Here is a 22,326-nt window from a genome sequence, read left to right as displayed (position 1 = left end):
GTTGCTGGACTCCCACATGGCCAACAACAGTTTGAGTCCCAGACCTGGCAGCTAGCTTTTTCACCTTCCCTCTCTCTCTCTTTGGCTCTCACTTTAATAATCCTAAAAAAAAATTAAAAATAAAAAACCTCACACTGGATATATATGTGTATGCAGGCTCAAAATCTTGAGAGGAGAATGGAGAAGGGATTGTGGCATGGCCATCCCCCCGGGGGGGTGATTTCTCGCTTTCTGCACTCTCTGTCTTTCTGTCTCTTCTGGTGAGTACACTCGCCCTATAGCAAAGCAAAACTCTCTCTAAAAAATAAATTTTTAAAAATGGTTAACATTTTCCCATATTTGAATCAGATCTTTTTTCAAAGAAACAAAAGGTTATAGATATATTGGAAGCTCTCTTTGATCTCATTCCAGGTCCTCTTTCTCTTCTTTCTCAAAGGCAACCACTCTCCTGAGGCTGGGACACCATGGTATTATTTATTTTTTTAACCATTACTTTATGTAGAGACTGGCAAGTGGTGTGGTGGTTAAGGATGCTGGATGGCCAGGACTAGGACTTGAACCATGGTCGGCCGTGTGGGAGTCCAGCGCCCTTAACCACCATATCACCTGCTGGCCCCCACACTAGGGTATTATAAGTATTTGTTTATGCATCTGCTGTCTTTCCCCTGGAACTGAGGTCCTTGAGAGCAGGGACAACGTCTTACTCCACGTTAGATACGCAGCGCTGGCACGGAAAATGATTGTAGTGTGAGTGGATGGAGGGATGGAGAGATGCTCACATAGACAGAAGGTAGAAAGAATCAGTGGAGAGATGGATGAGGGAAACAAGGACAGACGAACAGAGGGGTAAGTGAAGGATGAGTAGGTGGAGAGAAGAGCACTTAGATGGGTACATACAAGGAGAGAGGGAGGGAGGAGCAGGTGGGAGGGCAGGAGGATGGACAGTGATGGTGGAAGGGTAAACGGAAGGACAGAACGCAGAACCCTGGCCTGAATGAGATGCTGGCCTGGGAGGCCCAGGCTGGTCCAGGCCCCACACGTGCATGCTCTCTTGCAGGTCTGGGCAGCATGCCCTTCCCTTCTCTGGCCCCACCAATCACGCTGCTGGTGGATGGGAAGCCACAGACCCTGGTGATCTGCCTGGTCTTCGATGTGGCACCCCATGGCTTTGACAGCCCCATCTGGTTTTCGGCTGGCAATGGCAGTGCCCTGGATGCCTTCACCTACGGCCCTTCCTCAGCCATGGACGGCACCTGGACTCGCTTGGCCCAGCTCTCCCTGCCCTCTGAGGAGCTTACTGCCTGGGAGCCCTTGGTCTGCCACACTGGGCCTAGGGCTGGGGGCCACAGCCAGAGCACACAGCCCCTGCAACTGTCAGGTGGGGATGAAGTCTGGGTCCTTGTGGGTGTTCCCTGTCCCTTCTCACACCCCAGAACCAGGCTACTGAGGGAGGGAGGGCAGGCTCCAGGCCCCAGAAGCATGAAGGGTATTTAAGCGCAGGTCACCCAGAGCAGGAGCAGGGAATGGTGATACTTGGGCTCAAGGAAGGATGATTTTAGGACCATGAATCCTGAGATTTGCAACTATGATATCTGGTTCAAATCCAAGCTGTTTTGTTTGTTTGTTTTGCTTTTTTCATTTTTTTTTAACCAAAGGGCGACACCGCACCTCCCTTTTTCCATTGAAAAAAAAAAAAACACACACAATTATTTACTTATTTAATTCCACTTGTTATTATTATCTTTTAATTTGACCAGAGAGAGAAAGAAAGGGAAAGTGAGAACACAAGCTGCCTGGTCTGAGACTCAAACTACAGTTGGCCATGTGGAAATCTAGTGCCCTTAGCCACTATGCCACCTGCCAACCCCAGTATTATTACTATTTTAATTTGCTATAGGGTACATGCGCTCACCAGAGAGAGGAAGAGAGGGGAAGTGAGAAAGGGAGCCACCAGGTGTGGGACTTGAACCACTCAACCACCATGCCACCTGCTGGCCCCGCCTTCTTCATGTTTCAGCTCTGTTTTATGACCTCCAAGAGATCATAATGCCTTCTCCCTCCTGGAGGCTGATTATAAGTGCACACATTTGTACACACACACACACACACACACACACACACCCTGCTGGTTGTACATGACACCCTGTGAAGACAAAACAATCGCCATCAAATACTGTAATATACTGCTACCACTTGGGCGTCTACTCTGTGCCAGGCATTGTTCTAAACACTGTGTATTAATGAGGCAGATTACGTTATTGGCCCTGTCTCATAGGCACGGGGAGGTTAAGTAACAGGTCCAAAGTCAATTATTATTGCTGGCTAGATCCCTGACTTCCTCCCTCTGGATCACCTTGGTTTTGACCCCTTCCAAATGGGGATATCTTTCAATAAATGCCCGCCTTCCTAAGAATGCTGCTGCGAGTCCGTTCCTTGTCTTAAAGTGCTGAGGCACCTCAGCCTCTCCGGGCACAGGACAGGATATGGTGGAGTCAGGGAGACCTGGGCCCCTCAGATCACTTGCAGCAAATGGACTCAGGGCTTCTGCTGTTGGCTCCTCTGTCACTTACCCAGCATGCCCTGAGAGCTGCCCTGTGCCAGGGCCCCACACCCCCGGGGTGCAGGGCATAGCCCATACCAAAGAGCTCACTCTCTTCTCCTTGGCTGGCAGGAGAGGTTTCCAGAGCCAGGGCCTGCTTCCAGGAGCCTCTCAGGGGTGAGTACTTGGGGCTGGGGTGGACTCAGGGTAGGAGGTAGGGGGACCAGGACCTTGGGCCTGAAGGATGGAATGTTCATCCCTAACCTGATGAGTCCCACCCGGGGTTGGCAGTGTCGCAGGTGTCCTGTGAAGAGGCTGCTGCACTAGGCTGGGGCACTGGCTAGACTGGGCCTCCTTCTGCCCTAGGATGAGGTGGGAGTGGGTCCTCTGACCCCCTCAATTCCTGACCTCAGGTGAGAGCTAATGCAAGGGTCCTTGAGGAGGCCCTCGGTGGGCAGCCCAGGCGCATGGTCTAAGCATTGGTGCCTGTGCCAACGGGAAAGTGGGTGGTGGAGAGCACGCGGGGCCCAGAGTCATGAAGCCGCATTTGGGTCCAGGTCCAGCTTTGCTTCTTGACCAAACAGAATTCTGAGCCAGTTACTCTCTGCATAGGATGCCAATTCTTGCCTGACTCCCACCCCCGCACTCCTGGTTGCTGGGGAGTAAAAAAGAATGTTGGGAAGGTACTTCGAATTACCCATAACAACTGGGAGGTCAGACACCAGGAAGGACTTCTCCGGTGGGAGGGGGCGGGAGGGGAGGTGGATGGCGAGTGCAGGGCAGAGGCCCTTCTGCCTCGCTGCCTCCTCCTCGGGGAGTGGAGTGGCGGCGAGCTCCTCCAGGCTCCTCCAGGCTCCTGACCCGCTCTTTCTCTCACAGGGACGCAGGGCCAGGCCCTGTGGCTGGGGGCGCTGCGGCTGCTGCTCTTCAAGCTGCTGCTGTTCGACGTGCTGCTGACCTGCAGCCGCCTGCGCGCCGGGACAGCCACGAGGGCGCACCCCCATGGCCCGGCGGCCCTCCGTGCGCTGGCCCTGGGCCCCCACCGACTGCGTTCACCCAGCCCTCCGCTGCCAGCGCCACGGCCCCTGGCCAGCCAGTGGGTTCGCACCTGCGGTCAGGGTCAGCGGCCCAGGAACTCAGTCCGGGAGGAGGCGAGGGGACGAGCTTGGGCCCCTAGCGCATGTTCCGCCCTCACTACTTCCTCAAATCTCGAAGCATTTTTGGTACATGACCTGCCACCTCCTGCAGACCGCACCTTCCTGGAGGCTGGGCGCCACCCCTCTCAGGGTTTTCTGATAAAAATGGCTGCGTCTCTTCCATCAGGCTGGGAGCCTCTCCAGGGTAGTGATCTACCCAGGTACTGGGATATTTGAATTAAAGAACTTGAATGACACAAGCAAATGAAGAGTGTTTTAATTCACATCTGCCCTGGGAGGAGGAAACATTGTGGATTTAGCTGCGGCCGAAATCTAGGAAAGCTCCCTTGAGGAAGAGGGCTGTTTTTTTTTGTGTTTTTTTTTTTTTTTTTTTGCTATAGGGCGCATGTGCTCGCCAGACAGAGAGAGACATAGAGACAGAAAGCGAGAAATCACCCCCCCAGGGGGGATGGCCACACCGCAATCCCTTCTCTTCCATTCTCCTCTTGGGATCTTGGGCACACACACACACACGCCCGGCGTGAGTTTTAAGCCACCGGGTCCAGGACTTGAACCACGGTCGACTACGTGGGAGTCCAGTGACATAGCCATTATGTTAACTGCTGGTCCCAAGGAAGAGGGCTTTCTGAGAGTGTGAACCTGAGACTTGCAGAGTAGGGCTGGACACTAGGGAGGAAGCTGTTCTGTGTCCATCTCCTTCCTCCTCTGCCCCTCTGGGCAAGAACCACTGTACCTCCTCGCCCAAGCCCAAGCTCTGTGTAAGGGCAGGGCAGGGAGCCCAGGAACCCAGGCAGGTGGGTGCTGGGCCTGATGGGAATCTTGTCCAGACTCGACTGAAGTGAGCGTGGCCAGGATCCCAGGTAACAGGATCGTGCCCAATGCCAAGGACAGAGATGGTCAGTCCAGACTCACACGGTGTGAATCCATGAAGGGTCATTATTCATTTGGCAGATATCCTTTGAGCATCATCCCTGAGCCAGGTACTAAAAGGGTTTGGCCTTTTGGTTTTGTTTTCTTTCTCTTTGGAGAGGTTTTTGTTATAGGGTACGCATGCGCACCAGAAAGACAGAGAGAGACAGAAAGTGAGAAATCACCCCCCCAGGGGGGATGGCCACGCTGTAATCCCTTCTCCTCCATTCTCTTCTCAGGATCTTGGGCACACAGGCACACACGCCCAGTGTGAGTTTTAAGCCACCAGGTCCAGGACTCCAACCGTGATCAACTACATGGGAGTCCAGCGACAGCCATTACACCAACTGCTGATCCCCTTTTGGTTTTGTTTTCTAAAGAGGATTCTTGTACTGATAAAATAGGAGGCTTCTACAGTGGACTGTAATCTGTGTCCCACTCCCCCGGCACAGGCAGGAAATCCAGGCTTTCCCCAGGGCTTTTCTCCAGTGATCACCCCAAGTATCTTGGGGTGCTCGCATGCGAATCCAGATGTCCCTACAGTACAGTCTACTGGACCGATGGCATACCTTGGTCTTCTTCCCCATAAAGTGGGGGAACTGTCTCCCAATGCCCCAGCTTCCCTGAGCCCCTGTGCTCTGAGCGGCTGTTCATGCTCTCACCAGCCTGTAAGAAGATTCTCCCACCTTGTTGGATTCCTCAGGGAGGGTGTTGGTCCCACAGCACCTGGGGATGAGTGTCTGCTGTCCCCTAGGGCCTGCTCCTTCCCTGGCACTACAGACCAAGGGGGTAAGGTGGGTTCAGCTTTGGCCTACGACTTTCTCCAGCCACTGTCCAGTTCCAGCTTTCAGCCCAAATGCTAAGTCCAAAACTTCTGCCAAACAAATTCTTGGTTCCGTAAACATGCCCTCAGGGGCCCTTTATGTCCATCGCAGAAGCAGGGCTTCCCTCAGCTTCAACTCTTCTCCCTACCTTTTATTTTTATTTATTTATTTATTTTTGCCACAGGGCACATGCGCTTGCTGGAGAGAGACAGAGAGGGAAAGTGAGAAATCGTCCCCCAGGAGGACGGCCACACAGCAATCCCTTCTCCTCCATTCTTCTCTTGGGATTTTGGTCACACACACGCATATACACCAGAAGTGATTTTCAAGCTGCCGAGATTAGAACTCAAACCACATTCGGCCATGTGAGAGTCCAATGCCTTAACCACCACTCCATTTGCGGGTTCTCCTTCTTTTATCCTAATCCTGCCCAGCCCCACCCCAGCCTCTCACTGTGGCTGGCTTACTGGGCCTGAAAGTGGTGAAGCACCTCAGCATGCCTGTCTCTGAGCTTCTTCAAGCCTCACCAAGCTGGGAGGACCTCAGGAGGGTGTCCCGATCGTGGAACATTCTGTGATATTCCACTTGCTACAGCCTTTGCTTATCCGAATGCTTTGTTACCAACAAATGTCAGAAAAGGACAAGTCACCGGCCTGGCTCTTGGTCTTTGAAATCTTCTAAAAATCGCTTAACTGTCTAACTTCTAGGAAGAAAATGGGCTTTATGGGCAAAAATGCAATTGCAGGCCAGCAGGTGGCGTGGAGGTTGAGGTGCTAGAGCCCATGACATGGCCAACTATGTGGTTTGAATCCCAGACCCAGTGACGAAGATCACCCTGGGTGTTTGTGTGCACATGCCCAGGGTCCCGAGAGAACGGAGAAAGGACTGCAGCACAGCCATTACCCCTGGGAGGTGGTTTCTCACTTTCTCTGGTGTGCACACCACAGAAAACTAAAAATAAGGCAATTTGCAGACAACTTCCCAGAGAAGCAGACTTGGTCTGTCTGTGTCCTTTGGACACAAAGGTCGGGGGTGGCCTGAAGCAGCCCTACAGATCCAATGAGCCCTGTTCTTAATGACTCAGAAGATGCAGGTTTCACCAAGTATCTCCTTGTGGCAGGCACCCTGTTGTTGCTGGGGAGGGGACAGGAAGTACAACTGCTCATCACCCAAGTTCCTGTCTTCTGGGAACTCAGGATCCAAAGAAAGACATAGTTAGGCAGTGAAAGGGACAGAGATCACATACTAAGAAGAAAATTAGGGCCAGCTCTATGCTCTATGGCCTGGTGGTTGACGCAGCCAGATCCCACATGCTGTTTCAGGTCCAGGCCCCGAGACTTATGAAGCACGCCTGGTGGATGGGTGCCCAAATTTCGGAAAGGAGGAAGAGATGGGCGAGAAAGGATTGCAATGTGACTGACCTCTTTCCATGGGAGGATGTTTTTTCCACTCTCTCTCTTCTTGTCTGTCTCTGGCGAAAATACGTGTTCTCTTGCCAAAAAAGAAAGAAAAAAAGAAGAAGAAGAAAATTAATGTCTGAACTCTTTATAGTCTGCTGTGTAAGCTTTAATTCATTAACCTATTTGAGCTTCCCAACAACAAGCAACCTCGCATAGCAGCTAGGAGGGTCACATTGTCATGAGAAAAGTAAAAAGCGAGCCTCAGAGAGGCAGTTATTTGTTCTAGTTCTCACTGGGACAAATCTAGGGTTACTGGGCACTAAATCTGAAGGCTGGGGAATGTATGAGCGGTTGGCCACGGCAATAATAATTTTAAAACAGGTGTTCACTAAGCATTTATGGCACTGAGACCCCTGGAGGGAAGTGACGTTCGAGGAGGCGAAGGCCACTACATTGCCATCCCGGCATCTTCCAGGACCAGTGTGCCAGAACCCATCCCCCTCAGGCCCAGACCCAGGTTTTCACTCCATATTCTGGTCCTCCAGCCTCTCCCAGAGACTCGGCTAGTGGGTGGGAACAGACGTTGCCATAAGTGGCTGAGGCCAACATCCGCTCTCTCATTGGCCAAATATGAAAAAAGGTCGACCTCTGATTCGCTAGAAGGCAAAGCCCGAGGAAGCCCATTGGCGGCTGCGTCCGCGGGCCTTCGTCCGCTTTGAAGGCGGGCAGAGGCAGGCAGAGGAGGGGGCGGGCAAGGGGCTCGCTGTTGCCGTGGTTACGCTGAGGCACGTGTGCAGTCCCGGAAGCGGCCTGGGGAAGCTGCTCAGCGCGGGCCGCCGGAGGAAGCGCCGCCCGGTTCGCTCGGGTCGGGTCCGGCTGGGCCATGGAGTCGTTGCTGGAGCCTGCACCGCGCTGTCTTCTGCTTTTCCCTTTGCTGCTGCTGCTGCTGCTACTGCCCGCCCCAGAGCTGGGCCCGAGCCAGGCCGGAGCCGAGGAGACCGACTGGGTCCGGCTCCCCAGCAAAGGAGAAGGTGAGGGGGCGGGGCCCCCGGGGCGTTTCCCGCCGGAGGGGCGGGCTCGAGGGGCGGGGCTTGTGCAGAAGGGTCGGGGGATGGAAGGGTCTGGGTTCTGCACCGTCGGGGTTTCGGTTCACGAAGTCCGCTGTGTGCTTGGCACTGGGCTGGGCGCTGGGGACAGCTGGGTGGGTGAGAAACCTGGTTTCGGTATACCAGGAGCTAGCAGATCGGTAAAAATAAGGGTCGTGGTGCCATGGTAGGGGAGGAGCAGCTAATCTAGCCTTGGGATGGGGGGACGCTGTGTGTAAAGAGGCGTCAGAGAAGGCTTCATATAGGAAGTCTGAAGAGTCATTAGTTACCCGGGCGAAGACGAGTGGGAAGACAGGAGCCCTCTCAGAGAAAACCACAGATGCAAAAAGGCCTGCAGCCTGAGCAGCAAAAGGTGCATTTGAGGAACCGAGAAGGACCGCATGACTGGTCTCGGGAGAAGCACCCGAAACTTTCCCCTAGCCTCTCCGTGCACCCTGACCTGTGTCGTTTTCTCTTGCCTCCACTAATAGCTCCTTAGCACAGGGACTTGGTCTCAGGTGTTTACTTATTCACATCCGGCAGGTGTCCAGTAAGTGTTTTGGGAATAAATATGATAAGAAGAGGGACTGTTGGATGTGTGTGGAGGAAGGAGGCCTGGGGGTGGGGTGGGGTGTACAGAGCCTGGGGAGAACTTGGTGGGGAAGGAAGATTTCAGGGATGCTGAGAAGGCTGAGACCTTAGGACATAGTAGTGGAGGCAAGACAGAGAACAAGAGCTCGCCAGTGACCCACCGCTGAGAAGGGCCTACTTCTTTTTCCTCCTCTCCGTTTCTCAGTTTTCCACTTAGACATGTACAGTTACTCCTTTCTTCCCACCTCCCTAACCCCAGGCCCTAGAAGACCGGCTACAAATCTGTTTCATCTGAATTCAAAGATGAACATCTGAACATCAGCAGGCCAGATGTTCCCTAAGCACTGCGAAGTGGGGGTGGGGTGGTTCGAGACACATAATCCTTCCATTTGTGAGATTAGAAGTGAGATGCCCAGAGATAAGCTGACTTCGCTGGAGGGCGCCCACTGGGGTTTATTTAGCCTGGCTTTCTGCTTACCCTCGTGAATAGACAGTCACAGGGTTGTGATACTTGCACTCTTCTCGTTCTACCCTTTGGGAGTTTCACTTCCTCTTCTCTTTCTTTTCTATTTCATTCTGATACCAAAGGGTCCCTACTGTTTTTCTCGTTATTCTAGGCTAAAATGCTCATATTCTTTTCTTTAGGAGGTATTCACAGACTCAGAAGCATGGCTGGTGTGGATCTTGAGATCATTCTAGCCTGACCCTGATCTGTCACTGTTGAAGACTCTAAAAGGGATTTTCAGTCACCGGATGGCTTGGCAAACTCCCAACTCTTAGGCTCCTTTTTATATGTATTTTTTTTAAATGATGATTATACCTTTGTTAGTAAATGCTGGCTGTGTCTGGCCCACAGAGCCTGCCACCTGGCCCAGCAGCCTGAGTAGAGTAGGCCTTGGCACACAGGAAGGAAAACCTGCCCAGAGGAAGAGTGGGTGGATGTCGGTGAGGGTCTGGGGTCAGTGCCATGAGTCTCTTCCAAGTCTCTGGGTGGGATCCCCAGAGGGGGTCTTGAAGAGGTAATGTTTGGAAGTGCTGGGAATCGTTGCTGGGCATAAGAGAAAGTAAGTTCCACACCTCCCCTTTCCCATCTCCTGGAATACTGCATGTTGAGGGTGTGGGAGGAAGAGGCAAAGGAGCCATGAAAATGATGAGCTTGCACAGGAGAGGCGGGAGAGCCCAGACAGTCCTGGATGGAGAGCTTTGGGATTTTTTTGCATGTTCCAAGTTCTCTTTGGCATCGATTAATGTGAGCAAGCAAGCCTCCAGGGATGTGTTTTACGTTTATGGTAAATTGGTTTTCTACCAAACTCTGCTGTCGGTGCTGATGGCATTGCGCCTGCAGACCGTATTCCATGCAGAGGCACAGGAGTGGCAGGGCCACACAGGCTCTGTCAGTGATTTTATGAAGCATCCACCATATACAGACTCTCGGACGAGGGACATATGCACTGAAGAGATTCAGTACATGATGCACACTGGCGCCCTATGGGGATCGCTGTAGTCTACGTGCAGAGACCTGGGAGATGACCGAAGGTACTTAGGAGAGCATGGATCTTGCCAAGTCCCTGAGGGAAATTGAGGTGGGGAGAAGGGGAGTGACTAGACGGTGGCAGAGTGGTGAAACTGTTGGGTGGTTGGAAAAATCATGACACAGTTCTCTATGCAGAAGTGCATCGTGACGTTCCGGGTGACACAGTAGGTGCTCTACGATGCAGTCCCACACGGGAAGGTTCCTGGTTCAAGTCCAGTGAGCTTCCTCTGGATGCCAGGCACACGCGTGCCTGTGATCAGGGGCTGGCTGAAGACTGGGTGTGGATCAAAGCGTCAGGGTCCTATCAAGAGTGCTGTCACTTTCTGTCATGGAAGAAATGAATAAATAAACTTTAAAAAAGGGGGGGGTGTCAGATGGTATTAATCCAGGCTGCCTTTCTGAGGGCAGAGGCTTTTAATGTGAGTTTGGGAGAAGGGCAGAGAAGCGTGCCTGTGATCAGGGGCTGGCTGAAGACTGGGTGTGGATCAAAGCGTCAGGGTCCTATCAAGAGTGCTGTCACTTTCTGTCATGGAAGAAATGAATAAATAAACTTTAAAAAAGGGGGGGGTGTCAGATGGTATTAATCCAGGCTGCCTTTCTGAGGGCAGAGGCTTTTAATGTGAGTTTGGGAGAAGGGCAGAGAAGCCTCTAGGGTGTGGGGGTGGAGTGGGGGGATGGCCACAGTTCTGCAGTGGTAATTATGTGTTTACGCCTTCATGTGCTCCATTAGACTGTGCATCTGGAAGAGAGGGACCTTGTTTTCATTTCTGTATCCCCAGAGAATGCCTGACACATTAGAGTTGCATAATAACTATTTGAGGAAGGGCAAGAGGGAATGAGAAAATAAATATATAAAAACAGTAGGAGGCCAGCCAGTGTCCTGGTGTTAAAGCAGCTAGATCCCGCGTGGCCCAGATCCTGTGACTTGGGAAACGTGCCAGTCACATGGGCATATGTGTCCAAAATAGAAATGTAGGAGAAGGGATCATGGTGTGGGTCCTCCACGGGGGGGTACTTGTTTTTTTGGGTTTTTTTTTTAGATATTTTTGCTGTGGGGTGTGTACACTCACCAGAGACAGAGACATCCCCAGGGGGATGGCCACACTGCAATCCCTTCTCCTACATTCCCTCCTTGTGATTTTGGGCATGCACACACCTGCACCTGGTGTGAGTTTTAAGCCACTGGGTCCAGGACTTGAACCATAGTCGACTATGTGGGAGTCCAGCGACATAATCATTATGCCATCTGTTAGTCCCGTGGGGATACCTTCTGACTTTGCCTTTCTGTCTCTTTCTCTGGCAAGTACATGCAACTTCTGGCAGTTTAAAAACAAACTGACTAACACAGCAACAGACAGTAGAATAAGATCTCTGGAGGGGATGGAGCAGATTATCTTTGTAGGAAGAGAGAGCTGGTGTTGGAACTCACGTGAAACCAAGTAAAGGTCAATCGGAAATTTAAATACGGATTATTAGATGATATTGGAATTATGCTTTTTTAAACAATTATTTATTTTTTCCATGAGAGACAGAGAGACAGCTTCCCCAACAGGGCCCTGACACTGCAATCCACCCCTACCTTCAGCCAGCCCCAGATCATGTTCATGTGCAAGTCCTGTGTATTCAGGGAGGTCTCCGGACATGAACCCAGAACCTTCCTGTTGGGGTCACCCTTGTAGAACGTCAAGGTTTACTACTGTGCCTCCATCAGGCCCTTGGAATTATTGTTAATTTCCTGAATATTATCATTGATTTTTGGTTTGTTTGTTTTTGCTACATAGGAGGTCTTTGTTCTCAGGAGACATGACGACATATCTAGGAGTAAAAGGTCATATTTACTTTCAAGATAATTTAGTGAAAACAGTGTATTATATTGTTGAGTTACGACAGGGCCAGCAGATAGCATAGTGGTTTACATTGCTGGACTCCAACATAGCCATTCGTGGTTCGAGTCCTGGACCTGGTGGTTTGAAAATCATGCCGGATTGGGACCAGCAAGTGGTGTGGTGGTTAAAGTGCTGGACACTCCCACGTGGCCTACCACAGTTCAAGTCCCAGACCTGGTTGCTTGCTTTCTCACTTTCCCTCTCTCTGTCTCTGTCTCTGTGTGTGTGTGTGTCTCTCTGGTCAAATGAAAATAAATGAATGAATAAATTTTTTAAAAAATTAAGAGAATTATTTATTTAATTTTATTTACTCATTCATTTATTTTCATTTGACCAAAGAGAGAGATAAAGTGAGAAGGCAAGCCATCAGATCCAAGACTCGAACCATGGTCAGCCATGTGGGAGTGTTCAGCACCTTAACCATCACACCATCTGTTGGCTCCCATAAATCATTCTTTAAAAAAAAAAAGAAAGAAAGAAAATCATGCCAGGCACATGCATGTGCATGCCCAAGATTCCAGAAGGAGAATGGAGGAGAAAGGATTGCAGGATTTCTCACTGTCTCCATCTCTCTCTCTCTCTCCAGTGAGCACACAAGCCCTATGGCAGGAAAAAAAAAAAAAACCTCTAAAATATTGTTGAGCTATGTTGTATTATTGTATTATGTTTCACGTGTTGGAGAGACACTGTAACAATCATTAACAACTGTTTAACATAGACAGTATATAGTCCTTCATCTACTCTTTCAGCTTCTCTGTGTATGACTTTTTAAAAAGTTCATTCTCTTAGAGAGAGGGGAGAGAGGGGGCAGTCTGGCCCTCCCCATGGGCTGTCGTGCCATGACCCGCCCTAGCCAGCCCACACCACATGCACACAGGTGCACAGCTGGGACAGACAGGGAGACCTTCCATGTGGGCCTAGCTTCGCAGTGCTGAGGTGCTGTTGTTGGCCTGTATGACATTCTTTTTTTTTTTTTTTTTTTAGCAATTATTTATTTATTTTATTCCTTTTTATTATTATTATTCAATTTGACAGACAGAGACAGAGAGCGAGAAAGAGAAAGCAAGAAAGCAAGCTGCCAGGTCCCGGACTCGAGCCATGGTCAATCATGTGGGAATCTGGCGCCCTTAACTACCACACCACCTGCCAGCCCCCCCTTTTTGTTGGGGGCAAGAGGTTTTTGCTATAGAGTGCGTGTGCCCTCCAGACAGAGACAGAGAGATAGAAAGCAAGAAATCACCCCCCAGGGGGGATGGCCATGCCGCAATCCCTTCTCCTCCATTCTCCTCTCAGGATCTTGGGCACGCACTCACACGCACCCGGCATGAGTTTTAAGCCACCGGGTCCAGGACGCGAACCGCAGTCGACTACGTAGGAGTCCAGCGACATAGCCATTAACGCTAACTGCTGGTCCCCTTGAAATTCTTAAAAGTGAAATGATGGGAGCAAGGGTTGAGGGTGGGGCAGAAACGAAGCCTATCGGATAGCGGCCAGGACTTGGGGCATGGAACTGGGAGTCCTAGTTTCATGTAGTGGGCTTCATTTGATGGTCTGGTTCGAACCCCTCCTCTGCCTGGAGTGTTGACCTAACCTAGCCTGGCAAAGGATGCCCGGCGGGTTCTGTTTTGCCGGGAGCTGGCGTCCATCCGCCTGTGCGCTCAGTGGCTGTGCTCTCCCCCTTCCCCAGTGTGTAAGTACGTCGCTGTGGAGCTGAAGTCAGCCTTTGAGGAGACTGGCAGGACCAAGGAGGTGATCGACACGGGCTACGGCATCCTGGACCGGAAGGCCTCCGGAGTCAAGTACACCAAGTCGTAAGTGAATGCAGTCTCACCGGCCTGGCCTGCTGTGCTCCTGGAGGCCTGGGGGCTTGGGGCTCCCTCATTGTCAACTAGGCAGACCCACCAGAAGGGAGTCAGCGCCAACCGAAACCCCAGTTTGCCCACTGGTTCTGGCCCAGCTACAGTAACCGGATGACTTCATAACTCCCTGAGGTTCTGCTGTGCTCCTGGAGGCCTGGGGGCTTGGGGCTCCCTCATTGTCAACTAGGCAGACCCACCAGAAGGGAGTCAGCGCCAACCGAAACCCCAGTTTGCCCACTGGTTCTGGCCCAGCTACAGTAACTTCCTGAGGTTCTCTGGGTCCTGACTGCTCGTGTGTGAAAGCAGGACCATTGGGCTCTATCCGCAATCCCCAAACCAATTCCGTGGACCAGTGTGATTTTTAAAAAATACTGGTAGTGTAGAGTTACTAGCATTTTCTTTTACAAGGTATAAATATTGAGAACAAAAAGCAAGATCATCCTTTCTAAATGAAATATTTTGCATTTCAAACTTTCTATATTTACTTTATTAAAAAAAAATCTAAATACTGAATCATTTAGCTTTATAAAAAAGTCCTTGCCTTAGAGCTGTTAAAATGTTGTCTCTCTGGTCTGTGTTCCAGCATTTCAGAGCCCCCAGACCAGATGACCTATCTTCCTTCCAGCTCTGACTTACCGTTGGTGAGATGCGCAGGTGTTGGGGCAGCAGGGCTGGAGGGACGGACCAGTAACCCACGGGGGCTAGGAGGGGGACTCAGTTCCTGTCGTGCTGCTGTCTCGGCAGGGATTTACGGTTAATCGAAGTCACTGAGACCATTTGCAAGAGGCTCCTGGACTATAGCCTGCACAAGGAGAGGACCGGCAGCAACCGGTTTGCCAAGGTTGGATTTGCGCTTGTCCTTCATCCTCTCTGGGGCCAGGCCTGCATGCGTCTAAGTGTGTCTGCTGTGTGCGTGTGACCTCCAGACCGTGCCCTGGGCGCGTCCCTCCTGCCTCTTCCCGTCCTTGGGTGGCTACTTGCAGTCCTCCCCTCCTGAGTGGCCTGGCTTCTCAGTGGCAGTGGGCACATTCACGATGGCCTGGTCTGCCCCTCAGGGTCCTGCCTCAGTCTCAGAAACACCAGAAGTGCTCCAGGGTGACAGCCCCAGGGGGCGTAGGACCCTGGAGCAGGGAAAACTCGGCAGGAACCAGCTTGTACAGAATCGGAGGGCTGGGCGCAGTGACCGCCCAGTTCTTTCTCTGGGCTTCCCTGGCCCTCCCTGGACTCCTTCTGGAGTCCTCATGTGGCCTCTGTGCACTCGCTGTATGTACGAATGCTCCTCTCCCTGCAGAGTGAGCTCCTTAGGATGAGTATTCTTTGTTTCTACATTTTCAGTGCCTGGCCTGGTAAGAGAGCTGGCACCCACACTTTTCTACCCAAGTTCCCTTCTGGCGAGGGAGATCGGTTCCTAAGTCTCTGGGCTATCTACACATGTAGTTTGAAGAAACAGAAGGCATCGGTTTCAGCGCTAAAATTTGTATGAATTTTGTACTCTACTTGGTAATCAGTCCGTATTTGCTCTTATAAAAAGTGTTTGAAATTATTTACTGGACTGGCTCTATGGTCTAGTGGCTAAGGCAGTCAGTTCCCACTTGGCCGACGCCACGGTTCTAGTCCTAAAGCTGGCAGTTTGAGAAACATGCCAGGCGTGTGTGGGTGTATGCCCAAAATCACGACAGGATGAGTAAACGGAGGAGGATAGGCCATGCCCCTTCAGGGTGCATTCTCCCTTCCGTCTTGTCTCTATGTTTCTTTCTCGGAGTCACACTGACTAAAAAAAAAAAAAATTCCCATAGCAAAAAGAATAAAAGCAGTCTATCTACCAATAGTGCAGTTATAAATGCGCTGATATGGCCACTCAGTAGACTGTTGTGCAGCTGGAGAGCAGAAAATGAAGTAGCTCATTTGAACTGCGTTAAACTGATCTTCAAAGTATATTATGAAGTAAAAAAAAAGGGGGGCAAGATACAAAATAGTATGTATGGGGATAGCGTAATAGTGTCATTGTTGGACTCTATGACTGACCGTGGTTCGAGTCCTGGACCCAGCAGCTTCAAACTCAAGCTAGGTGTGTATGAGTGCATGCCCAAAATCCCAAGAGGAAACTGTAGGAGAAGGTATTGCAGTATGGCCATCTCCCCTGGGAGGTAATTTCTCCCTTTCTGTCTCTCTGTCTCTGACTAGTGCATGTACCCTATAGCAAAAATCTTTCTTTAAAAAAAAAAAGTTGGCTGGGAACCAGCAGTTAGCGTAATGGCTATGTCGCTGGACTCCCACGTAGTCGACCGTGGTTCGCGTCCTGGACTTGGTGGCTTAGAACTCACGCCGGGCGCGTGTGCGTGTGTGCCCAAGATCCCGAGAGGAGAATGGAGGAGAAGGGATTGCAGCGTGGCCATCCCCCCAAGGAGTGATTTCTCGCTTTCTGTCTCTATGTCTGTCTCTGTCTGTCTGGCGAGCGCACGTGCCCTATAGCGAAAACCTCTCAAAAAAAAAGAAAAAGTTGGGGGACCAGTTAGTGTAATGACTATGTTGTCGGACTCCCATATAGTCAACCATGGTTCGAGTCCCGGACCCGGTGGCTTAAGCTCACACCGGGTGCGTGTACATGTGTGCCCAAGATCCCGAGAGGAGAATGGAGGAGAAGGGATTGCAGCGTGGCCATCCCCCCAGGGAGTGATTTCTCGCTTTCTGTCTCTCTGTCTCTCTCTGTCTGTCTGGTGAGTGCATGCACCCTATAGCAGAAATCTCTCCCCCCCTAAAAAGTATGTATGGTGCCAGCTGGTGGTAGATCCCACAGTGACTAGATCCCACATTTTCCACAGCGAGATTTCAGTCCCAAACCCAGTGCCTTGGAAAACATGCCAGGTCAGAACCAGCAGATAGCCTAATGCTTATGTTGCTGGATTCTCACATGGTCAGCAGCAGTTTGAAGAACAGACCCAGCAGCTTCAAATTCATGCTGGGCATGTGCGTGTGCCTGCCCAAAATTCTGAGAGGAGACTGTAGGAGAAGGGATTGCGGCATGGCCATCCCCTGTAGGGAACAATTTCTCACTTTCTCTCTGTCTCTCTCTAGCCAGTGCACATACCCTATAGCAAAAATTTCTCTCTTAAAAAAAAAAAGGAATAAGGAAGGAAAAAGAATAAGAAAACCATGTCAGGCACATGTACCCAAAATCCCAAGCGGAGAATGGAGAAGGGATTGTAGCGTGGCCATCCTCCCTGGGGGGGGAATTTCTCACTTTTGCTCTCTCTGTCTCATTGATGAGTACATGTGCCCTATGGCAAAAAAACCTTACCAAAAAAAAAAAAAAAAAAAAACAACGGTTTGGGCAGGCTTCTTAGTCTACTGGTCAAGGGAGTTGATCCCATAGGGTTCACCATGGTTCAAATCCGGCCCTGGTAGCTTGGAATACATGCTGGATGTATGTGTGTGCATGCCCCAAATCCCAAAGGATGAAAGAGAAGGGATAGCGGTGCGACCGTGCCCCATGGAAGGGTGCTGTCCCCCTCTCCTCCTTTCTCCCTGTCTCTCTTTAGCAAGCGTGTGTGTCCTCTAGTGATTTAAAAACATATATAGAGAGTAGAGGTGAGTCTGGCAGCTAGAAATTTGAAAGGCATGGAGCTGGCGTCTGGCCGGTCTCTCTGGCTGCATCACATCAAGGCTGATAGAGGCAGAGAGGGTGGCAAGTATGTGCAGAGACAGACCTGGGGCAGCCATCTTCCTTTTGTACCAGTCTGTTCAAGAACTCACTGCTCATGAGACAGCATTCATCCTTTCAGAGAGTGATGCCCTCATGCCCTCATGATCTGCCCCCTATGCCTCACCTCTTAAAGAGCTCACCACCTGGGACCAGCAGTTAGTATAATGGCTATGTCGCTGGACTCCCACGTAGTCGACTGCGGTTCGAGTCCCAGATCCGTGGCTTAAACTCACGCTAGGCACGTGTGCGTGCGTGTCCAAGATCCCCAGGAGAATGGAGGAGAAGGGATTGAGGCATGGCCATCCCCCCTGGGGGGTGATTTCTCGCTTTCTGTCTCTCTGTCTCTGTCTGTCTGGTGAGCACATGTGCCCTATAGTTAAAACCTCTCCAGAAAAAAAAAAAAAAAAGATCTTACCACCTCCCAGTGCCATTACACTGGGGACCAAATCCCAATGTATAAACCTCTAGGGTTCAAACCATTATATAAAACATATCACCTACTGCTTTAAAAAGTGGGAGAAGGGGCCAGCCAGTGGCATGGTAGTTAAGGCAGCCAGATCCCATGTGGATAACTGCAGTTCAGGTCCTAGATCCAGTAGAATGAAAGACACACTGGCATCTGTGTGTGCATGCCCAAGATGCCAGGTGGGAAATGGAGAAGGGATTGTAGTGTGGTTACCCCCTCTGGGGTGTTTTTTTCACTTCCTTCTCTCTATCTCTGTCCCTCTCAGCAAGCACACATGTCCTAAAGCAAATTTTCAAAAGTTTAAAGGACCAGTAAGTGGCATGGTGTTTAGGTGCTGGACACTTCCACATGGCTGTCCATGGTTCGAGTCCTAGACCTGATGGCTTGCTTTCTTAGTTCCTATCTCTTTCTCTGTGTCTCCCTCTGGTCAAATTAAAAACAAAATGGATGAATAAATAATTTTTTAAAGTTTCAAAATAGCAAGTCATCGGGAAAGTCATGACACATTTTTGGATAGGAAAAATATGTTATGGGGGCTGGCAGATGGCATGGTGATTGAGGGCACTGGATTCCCACATGGCCGACCAGGGTTCAAGTCCCAGACCTGGCGTCTTGCTTTCTCACTTTCTCTTCCTCTCTCTTTCTCACTTGCTTGATCTGTCCCTTTGATCAGATAAATCAGTTAATTAAGATAAATAAAATAATTCTTTTTTTAAAAAGTACTTTATGACTTTTCCGACAACCTAATATTTATGTTTGCGTTTGTATGCAGCATCTCTGGGAGGTAAAGGAAATGGGTATGTCGTCCCTGGGGTGGGAGGAAACTGCTAGGTAACTGGCAGCAGTATTTTTGGCAGAATGAAGGCTCCTTGCGCCTCATTGTGCCCTTTCCTCACCAAGGGTAGACACAGTCGGGAAGAACCTGGAGCAGAGAGCGGGTCTGGATATAGGGCCGTGAGTGTGCCCAGCCACTGTGCGAGGAAGGAACAAAAACAAATGTATTTCCTGGAAGAGGCGTGTACGCTCACAGGCCTGAGGGCGACAGCAGATGGTTCTGAAAGGAAGAGGTGTGGGGAGGCAGGTCAGGGTCTATGTGTGCGGGGGGTTGAGGGAAGTGGGCTCGAAAGGCAAGAGAAGGGTAAGTTCAGAGGGGAGGAGCCTGGCAGGGTCTCTTCTGGAGTCAGGTCCTTGGGCCACTGGGAGAGGAGGGCGGGCGGTAGAAAACTCGGTGGCTCTGCCTCCCGTGTGTGGCTTCCTTTTCCAGGGCATGTCGGAGACCTTCGAGACGCTGCACAACCTGGTGCACAAGGGCGTCAAGGTGGTGATGGACATCCCCTACGAGCTGTGGAACGAGACCTCTGCAGAGGTGGCCGACCTCAAGAAGCAGGTACCAGGCCTGCGGCCCTGAGAAGCCGCTCACCCAGCGGGGGGTGGGGGGAGTAGAAGCTGGGTCTGTGCTGAGGAAGGCCACCAAGAACTCGGGACTTCGGCCACGTCATGTCACCTCCGGCTTCAGTTGCCATAGGCTGACCACAGCCACCTGCCTGGCTCGCGATGGGTCGTGAGGCCCAGCTGAGTGTCCCAGGAGCAGTCAGTGCTGGGGCTTTGCCAATGCGGGGTGTTGCGGTTAACAGTGCGACGTGCTGGTGGAAGAGTTTGAGGAGGTGATCGAGGACTGGTACAGGAACCACCAGGAGGAGGACCTGACCGAATTCCTCTGCGCCAACCACGTGCTGAAGGGAAAGGACACCAGTGAGTCTGAGGGCAGGGCGACGGCAGGGTGGGTCGGTCCTGGATGATCGTATCATTGGCTCCGCGTCAGGGGAGGTGGGTAGGAAAGGGTGGGAAATAGAGGGCTTCGTGGGATCTCTGCCCTTGGGGAGCTCCACGGGTCATGGTGAAGTACAAGGCCCTAAAACCAGGTGCCAAATACCGCGCAGGTCACTCAGGCATTCCCCCCGGCAGCCACAGCACGGTGTGAGGTAGGGATGTCGATTCAGGCGCCCATTCCAGTTGTTGTTCCCAGGGGCCCCATCCGTGCTCCCCACCCAGCCTACAGTCTTGAGGCCCCTGCTGAGGCTGCGCCCCCTCCCCCAGGTTGCCTGGCAGAGCAGTGGACTGGCAAGAAGGGGGACACCGCCGCCCTGGGAGAGAAGAAGTCCAAGAAGAAGGGTAGCAAGGCCAAGGCATCGGGAGGCAGGAGCAGCGGCAGCAAACAGAGGAAGGAGCTGGGCGGCCTGGAGGGGGATCCCAGCCCCGAGGAGGACGAGGGCATCCAGAAGGCCTCCCCCCTCACACACAGCCCCCCTGACGAACTCTGAGCCGAACCTGGTGTCCCCTGTGTGAGACCCCTGACCTGGACGCTGAAGAATCCCCAGCGGGGCTCTGGCTGGCAGAGGTGGCTCTCCCAGCAGCAGGTCCTCCCTGCGTCACTGTGTCAAGAAGAGACAGGCCCCACGAGGAACTTGGAGTGGCCACCGCCAGCTGCGTCGGCCTGTCCTCACTGCCAGGCATGTCCCGCCACAGGCGTCAGGACTGCGAGGACGCCGCTGTGAACTCAGGAGGGGCAGCTGTCAGCTGGTCGCTGGGACTGGAGCCCTCCACCTTCACCTCCCCTCATCCTGCCCCCACGGGAAGCACCCCCGCCACACCCCGCCCCTCCTCTCTGCTCGCGCCCTCCCGGGGACACCTCATGACCTGCTCAGCCCCCTTCCCCAGGGCTCACAGAGTAAAACCTTTAGGCCTTTTGGTTCCGATTTCTGAGTCCTCTTCAGCCCTCAGAGTGCCCTGAGCCCTCCTTGCTCTGTCCTGCCCCTCACTGTCCTGCCTCGGGGGCTGAGGACTGGGATGCTGCTCACCCCTCACCGAGGCCGACCGTGCCAGCTGTGGCAGACAGCACACGCAGGCTGGGCCCAGGGTGGTCTGGGGTGAGGTGGGCAGAGGTGCAGGGGAAGGTGCAGCTCGGTGCGCTGACCTGTCTAGTTCCTCGGCTGCCAGGCCCTCCCCGCTCGCTCGCCGTGTCCTGGGCACCTGGCTGCTCTCCCCCCTCTCTCCTCCAAGCCTTCCCGTTTGTGTGTAGTGTTGAATGGTTACCCCACAGCCCTCACCTCCCTCCCACCCCCTCTGGGCCTCCTGTTGGTCTTGAACCTTGTCCTTGATGACCACACCTGCCCACTGCTCTCCTAGCTGTTGTACCGGAAACCCGAAGGGGAGGACACCCCAGGCTTCCAGCAGCACCTGGTTACACCGTGTTCTCCAGGGCTAGGGGAGGAACAGGAAGGATGGCCTCTAGGAAGAAGGGGTGGAGGGTTCAGGCCCCTCCCCATGTGTCCTGAGGGCAGAGGTCAGCGCAGCTGGTCCTATGTACCCACACTGCTTTGATGTTAACCCTTGAGAAGCAGGTGCTGTTGGCCCCGTTATGTTGGAAACAGGCTCAAGTCGAGAGCTGTGTCCAGGTCCTGCTGTTGATGAGTGGTCCTGTTGGAGACTCCCACATGGCCAACCGTGTTCAAATCCCAGACCTGGCCACTTAAAAATCACACCGGCTACATGCACATGTGCCCAAAATCTTGGGTAGGATAGACTAGAAGGGATTGTGGTGAGGCCATCCCCCAAGGAGTGATTTCTCTCTCTCTCTGTGGCAAGCGCACAGGCCCTGTGGCAGCAGCTGGGACTCGGGCTTCTGTGCCAAGTCCTAGTCCTTTGCGTTTCTGCTGTCCGAGCTGCCAGGGCCCCCTCCCTCAGGTGCTGTTGGCCCCGTTATGTTGGAAACAGGCTCAAGTCGAGAGCTGTGTCCAGGTCCTGCTGTTGATGAGTGGTCCTGTTGGAGACTCCCACATGGCCAACCGTGTTCAAATCCCAGACCTGGCCACTTAAAAATCACACCGGCTACATGCACATGTGCCCAAAATCTTGGGTAGGATAGACTAGAAGGGATTGTGGTGAGGCCATCCCCCAAGGAGTGATTTCTCTCTCTCTCTGTGGCAAGCGCACAGGCCCTGTGGCAGCAGCTGGGACTCGGGCTTCTGTGCCAAGTCCTAGTCCTGGCTGCCAGGGCCCCCTCCCTAACACCTGGGACTGACAGTGTCATTCATGTTGACCTGGTTCAGCTTCTTGGCCTTAACCCGCCACAACCACCAAGACTTCCGAAAGGAAAATAGGAAGCTGCTCTTGCTTCGCAGGGAATGAGGACAGTCCCCACGAGCACCCACACTGGGGCTCCACCTCACGTTCCCAGGCCAGGCCCAGGGCAGGAGGAGCACGCTGCCCAAGGTCCCTGGGCTAGTGCCGAGGCTGGGGTTCAAATACCTGAGAGTGGGGGCCCCTCAACCTGGGCCCGGCCTCTCCCCCCACCCCAGGTTAGGCCACGCAAG

The 22,326-nt window shown here is 52.4% G+C and overlaps 2 protein-coding genes across 4 annotated transcripts in view; both read left to right on the top strand.

The window, feature by feature from the left end:
* The window catches only part of PTCRA (pre T cell antigen receptor alpha), an 8,142-nt gene extending 4,210 nt beyond the window's left edge, over window positions 1-3,932 (top strand). Inside the window, exons 2-4 of the mRNA XM_006148555.2 lie at window positions 1,058-1,378; window positions 2,672-2,716; window positions 3,419-3,932. Coding sequence (XP_006148617.1) covers window positions 1,058-1,378; window positions 2,672-2,716; window positions 3,419-3,912 — 860 coding nt within the window. The 3' untranslated portion in view covers window positions 3,913-3,932. The remainder of the gene's footprint in view (window positions 1-1,057; window positions 1,379-2,671; window positions 2,717-3,418) is intronic.
* A 3,651-nt stretch (window positions 3,933-7,583) lies between these two features.
* CNPY3 (canopy FGF signaling regulator 3) lies at window positions 7,584-20,709 on the top strand. Of its 3 annotated transcripts, XM_027771901.1 has the most exons (7): window positions 7,595-7,860; window positions 13,613-13,736; window positions 14,368-14,421; window positions 14,490-14,625; window positions 19,218-19,340; window positions 19,588-19,705; window positions 20,051-20,709. In XM_027771901.1, the coding sequence occupies exons 1-7, from the start codon at window positions 7,713-7,715 to the stop codon at window positions 20,272-20,274; spliced, it is 927 nt and encodes a 308-aa protein (XP_027627702.1). In that variant the 5' UTR covers window positions 7,595-7,712; the 3' UTR covers window positions 20,275-20,709. The 3 variants fall into 3 exon arrangements, 2 of the variants coding, with proteins under 2 accessions (XP_027627702.1, XP_006148616.1); XM_006148554.3 differs by lacking the exon at window positions 14,368-14,421 and having other exon boundaries at window positions 7,600-7,860; window positions 14,529-14,625; XR_003549405.1 differs by lacking the exons at window positions 19,588-19,705; window positions 20,051-20,709 and having other exon boundaries at window positions 7,584-7,860; window positions 14,368-14,425; window positions 14,529-14,625.
* Window positions 20,710-22,326: the final 1,617 nt, after the last annotated feature.

Source organism: Tupaia chinensis, unplaced genomic scaffold, assembly GCF_000334495.1.
Source record: "Tupaia chinensis unplaced genomic scaffold, TupChi_1.0 Scaffold000238_1, whole genome shotgun sequence".
Taxonomy (NCBI): Eukaryota; Metazoa; Chordata; class Mammalia; order Scandentia; family Tupaiidae; genus Tupaia; species Tupaia belangeri.
The sequence above is the reverse complement of the archived record's forward strand: the minus strand, read 5'-3'. Positions and strand labels throughout refer to the sequence as shown.

What these genes read in the sequence shown, in the direction of transcription:
- CNPY3 (XM_027771901.1), top strand. Translation starts at nt 7,713, where the DNA reads ATGGAGTCGTTGCTGGAGCCTGCACCGCGCTGTCTTCTGCTTTTCCCT. An exon ending in GGAGTCAAGTACACCAAGTC is followed by an intron (nt 13,737 to 14,367) that starts GTAAGTGAATGC and finishes TCTGTGTTCCAG; the next exon opens with CATTTCAGAGCCCCCAGACC. An exon ending in GCTGAAGGGAAAGGACACCA is followed by an intron (nt 19,706 to 20,050) that starts GTGAGTCTGAGG and finishes CCCCTCCCCCAG; the next exon opens with GTTGCCTGGCAGAGCAGTGG.